Source organism: Coturnix japonica, chromosome 1, assembly GCF_001577835.2.
Source record: "Coturnix japonica isolate 7356 chromosome 1, Coturnix japonica 2.1, whole genome shotgun sequence".
NCBI lineage: Eukaryota > Metazoa > Chordata > Aves > Galliformes > Phasianidae > Coturnix > Coturnix japonica.
In genome coordinates this window covers 98,330,452-98,335,449 of record NC_029516.1, presented here as the reverse complement: position 1 = coordinate 98,335,449, position 4,998 = coordinate 98,330,452, and the positions used below count along the sequence as shown (strand labels likewise).

Below are 4,998 nucleotides of genomic sequence, written 5' to 3'. Positions count from 1 at the left end.
GTGAGGCGGGACGGGGGGCAGCACGGGGGGGCGTGGGAGCGGGCCGTGGGCGGCGTGCTGATATTGCTGCTGCTATTGCTGCCCCTCGGGGCGGCCGTGCGTGCCTCTAGAGGTCTGATAGAGCCGGTGGCCCCGGAGGGAAGGCTGGGGCAGGAGGAAGAGCCGGGAAGCATGTGTGTGAGAGATAAGAGCCGCGCAGCCCGGCTCGCAACCAACGCTGGCTACGGGCGGACGGCCCGTGTCTCAGTGTGAGCGCCGGCTCGGCACACGCCCCGCCCGAAGTGCTGTGTGCCCGAGCGGCTGGCAGCGCTGCACGGCTCCCCTCACAGCCACGGCCAAGGAGGGGCTCCGCTCCCCACCTCGTCGAGCTGAGTGTTGGGGATTTGGTAGGTTTGACACGGCCTAACGCAGCTGTGTGGCTTTGTGCCCGCACAGCTATGAAGGCCAGCTGTGTCATGGGCTGCGTTCAAGAAGTGTGGCCAGCAGTGAGGGAGGTGATGCTGCCCCTCTGCTCTGTGCTGGTGAGGCCTCACCTGGAGTACTGCATCCAAATGGGGAGTCCTCAGCACAGGAGAGATGTGGATCTATTGGAGTGTATCCAATGACCCTTCAAAGTCATACAGCTCTATGTGTTCTTGGGAGGCTGAGGTAAAGTTGGGCCTAGATGTGAGCCCTAACTGCAGATTTTCAGGCTCTTCCTTGTATTTTCATCCCTCGTCTCCAAGGGGTAGGTTCACCACCTGATAGTGCTCCTCTTCTCTTTCCTAGGACTCACAGCTGCTGACGTTTGAGGAAGATGACCCAGCAGAACCACTCGAGCTCACAGTTAAACAAGTTGTTAGCGTGGTGAAGTCTGTCCAGGACAAGGTAAACATCCTAATTGTGCTTCAGGGTACTTTTAGTAGAAAATGCCACTTTTTGAGTGCCAGCGGGAGTTTTATTCTGCAGTACCTAAGTTAGCAAAGGTTGGTTTCAGACTGCCTCCAAGGGACCTCTTTGCATTGGTTCACTTCTTGAGCAAGCCATGAGCGAAGCGCTGCAGGGCGTCTGCCAAATGAACAACAGCCAGGGCTGCGCTGAGCTGATAGAAACACCTCCATGCCCTCCTACTGCCATTGCGGTTCCCTGTCCTGGTGTAGAAGTTGGTCAGCGATTCATGCAGGAGGAAATGCCCTGGGGCTGAAAGACCTGCCTGCCTCCTGCTGTGTGGTGGCTGAGGCAGCCCTGCTTCCCGGCTCCCAGCCAGACAGGATCAGTGGGGCAGGTGCTGAGTACTCCAGGTGATTCCTAAGAACTTGTCTGGGCCTTCCTCTCCCACCCCCACAGCACGTATTGGGAAGTTGCTTTTCTCTTGCTCAGTATGGGCAATATTAGAATCGTGGTGTAGGGAACCTGCTTTGGCAGGGGGGGTTGGACTTGATGATCTCTAGAGGTCCCTTCCAACCCCTGCAATTCTGTGTGATTCTGAGTGAAGGTGGAATGTAGCTCTTATATCAGTGTAAAAATGCACTAAGAGGAAAGGAGTGTATGTGTACTCGTTGGCACTGATAGCTCCTGTATTTCCATCTTGGTTTCAGTAACTATTAGCCAGTGACTGTTAGCTCAGCTTCAGGCCCCCGAATCAATTGAACCCATTACTTTTCTTCTAGTTCTGCTTCTTTACTTTAGTTTGCTTGTCTCATTTAGATGTTAAGCGGCTCTGCTATGATTCCTTTGAAAATTATGCATACTTGTCTGATAACCAACCACACCCTGATTGGTGGCAGCTGGGGACTGCCAACATGTAAAGCTCTTTGTGCACTTGTTCTCAAGCCACAGTTCTGTTTTTTCTTTGTTTTTTCTGTTGTTTTTTTTTCCCCAATGTTTCCCTTTCATACTAATGCTCCCTGCTCCAGTGGCTCTCTCCTGCCCATGGGGCCTGCTGCTGCTGTGGCAAAGCTGTTGTAGCATGAGCAGCAGGAGCTGGGCAGCACCAGCTGTGGTGTGGCTGGGCTCTTGCTCTCCTCTGCCAGGGGCTTTGTGGCCTGGCACCCTCCCTCCTGCTTTGTCTGACCTTGGGTTGAGCCATTTCAATATGTTAATCAAGCTGTTAGTATTGCAGCCAGCGATCTGATGTGGTTTTGCAGCAGCTTAAGGCAATATAAGCACATTTAAAAACGTATTGGATTAAGAGAGTTTTGCTTACGTAATTGGGTAGTTTTGTATTCCCCCAGAACCTGTTTCCATAATCTTGTGCACAGCTGCTGGAAAAACATTCTCTGAATGATTCCTGTTCCTTCTGTTAAGGTACAGCTGAATAATTTATTTCTATTTCAATATGTAATAACCAAAGAGTGACACTCATGCGTATCCACCCCCAGGCACCCCAGGAGTTCTCTCATAGGCTGTTTCACTTACATACTCCTTGAGTGATACTGAGCATCCAAAGCTCAAGTTTCATATTTTACATTTTTCTTGCACTTCAAACCCTTAATCTCTTCAAGTGTCTCCAAAAAAGCAAAATGAAACTGAAATCTCCAATAGCAGCTTGTCTGGACGCAGTCTACTCATGCTTGCTAACCCTACCCGTGGCAGGGGGTTGGAGCTGGATCATCTTTAAGGTCCCTTCCAACCCAAACCATTCTGTGGTCCTATGTTGTTGGCCCATTATTGGTGTGGTTGGTGATCACATGCTGTTTGCTTACTGATGTTGCAGCCTCTCTTAGAGCTTAGCACATGCCTGGGCCATTGTCTGACATGGGGCTGTTGTCCTGTAACTGGTTTGTCTTGCTTCTTCACTTGCAATCAGGATGGCAAGTGTATAGGCACCTTGCTCAGCAGCCAAGGTAGATTTATTGCACTTTGCTTCAAATAAGTTTTTTTTTAAGACTTTATATTGGAGAGGTTGTGGTCATCAATTGAAGCACAGAGGATTGAGAGTGAGGGATGAAAACAGCAGTGAATATGGGAAGGACATGGTTAGTGGTTGTGGTGGTGATGGGTCAGTGATTGGACTAGATGATCTTAGTGGTCTTTTCCAACATTAAAGATTCTATGGAGTGTAATGTTTTAATGTGGGTGGGTGTTTGCTGATGGAGCCCTGTAGTACTTGTCCTTTGTGGAACACAGTCTTGCGGTGCTGGGAGCAGCCTCACGCCTGGCACACATCCACACCGAACTGACAGGAGATTGCCAGCCTGCTGTAATTCTGCATTGCTGCTGTCAGACTTGTTTGTGACCAGGACACGCGCTGACACGTGGCCCTTAGGTGTGTACAGCTGTGTTTGTGCTCAAGGAGCTGGAGGCTGTAAAACTGGCAGGCGTTCCACGGCACGGCAATGCAGACAGAGTAGGGGAGCTGCTGGGTCTGAGCTTGGCAGGTGGCACTGCCTTTGGACAGAGCTGCTCTGTCAGAGAGGTGGCACCACACTGTCCCTGGGCAGAGCCCATGCTTGGTTGTAATCTTCACTCCAGTTTTGGGCCAGAGCCTAAATACGTAGAACGGAGCAGGCTGTTTTCATTGTGTGGGGCTGGCTGTTCTGTTTCAGTAAAGTAAACATTTGCAATATTCTCAGCTATTTCTGCCAACCTTTCCGTTACCAGAATCTATTTCCAGAAGCTTTGAACTTCCCAGCAGCGATAAAAGGCAACAGAGGAGATGATTCTCTTGTCGGGAGCTTGGCACGAATGGGTTTGGACAGAGCAAACTTGTCTGTTTCCCGACTGTTAAACAGCAAAAGTCTCCCCCTTCCTCCTGCTTCGTGCTGAAACAAAGAGGGGAAGAAGCCCTCCGAGTGCCCGCAGTTTGCTTTTCCTTTGATAAGCAGTAGTAAAAAGCTGCTGCACAAAGAGTGGCTGTCCTGCAGCGCAACAGGCAAGAGCAGATAGTAAAGCTTTGTGTCGGTTTTTCTGTTGTGTGTTCCATGAGGGCAAATGGTGGAGCAGAAGGAGGGCTGCTTTGTGGCCTTATGTGCGGTCTCATTTTGCAACAGGCTGTGCAGTGTGCCCAAAAAAGCACTTGTTCAGCTGTGTGTCTTTGCTGCTTTGTTCCCATCCAGCATCAAGCTGGGGTGCAGAGCCTCCCATCTCCCCTCATTTCAAAGCCCATGAGGGTGTTGTGGTGCAGTGGCTGCTTTCCTCTCCAGGAAAGTCTGCTTTCTCATCATGAATGCTGCAGCATGAACTGGGATTCATCCCCAGTGATGTATATGTGTTTATCCCCGATTGTTTCTGGTGGGCTGCACTGCCCTGACCATCACGTGCAGTCTGTATTGTCCCTTAACCCCTTCTTTTGCTTGGGAAGCTGTCCCAGGGATTTGCTGCTTCAATGATCGTGTTGTTTGTTTTATTTAGTTCTGTTTTTTCACAGTCCTAAGTGGAATCATGGCCCACGCAGCTTTTTCATTTATTTATACTTTTTCTCTTCCTGTACTGGCACGATCCTTTTTCCCCCGGCACTTGCTGTCCATGGGTATATCACAAGGGAGTTACGTTTCCTTCCAGCCTTTGTTTGGCTGAGCTAAAGAAGTTGTTCCTCAGGTCTCCTTTCTCAGTGCTAGGTTTGCCTGTCCCTCCTATGTATCCCTTTGCGCAGCTGCTCCAGTTGGATTCACTCTTGAATGTGACGATTAAAGCCTACAATGGAGTCTCGCAGTGTGTTGAGATGTCTGCCTCGCTGTGCTTTCTTGACAGTGCTCTCTCAATGCCTTTAATGCCTTTCAATGCCTTGGACTTGATGATCTTCAAGGTCTTTTCCAACCTGGGTAATTCTATGATTCTATGATTTAAGGATGCTTTCCTGTGCAACCTGCTGCAGGGAACCTGCTTTAGCCAGGTGCCAGTCTAGGTGATCTCCAGAGGTTCCTTCCAACCCCTACAGCACTGTGATTCTGACCTGCCTCTCCCTTGGCTGCTTCACACTGTCATTGACTTCACGCTTGCAGGTCATGGCTTTTCCTTAGAGATACTGCTCCTATAGAGGGGAGTTTTTAATTCCTGCATGTATGCTTTGTATTTTGA

The 4,998-nt window shown here is 50.0% G+C and overlaps 1 protein-coding gene across 4 annotated transcripts in view; it reads left to right on the top strand.

Moving 5' to 3' along the window:
* Positions 1–4,998, top strand: part of C2CD2 (C2 calcium dependent domain containing 2) — a 34,363-nt gene that overhangs the window by 401 nt on the left and 28,964 nt on the right. For 3 of the 4 annotated variants that reach the window (XM_015883068.2, XM_015883064.2, XM_015883074.2), the window contains exon 2: positions 769–867. In XM_015883068.2, the coding sequence (XP_015738554.1) occupies positions 769–867 (99 nt within the window). Of the gene's footprint in view, positions 1–561; positions 649–768; positions 868–4,998 lie in introns of those variants that run through there. The other variant, XM_015883082.1, reaches the window with a different exon arrangement.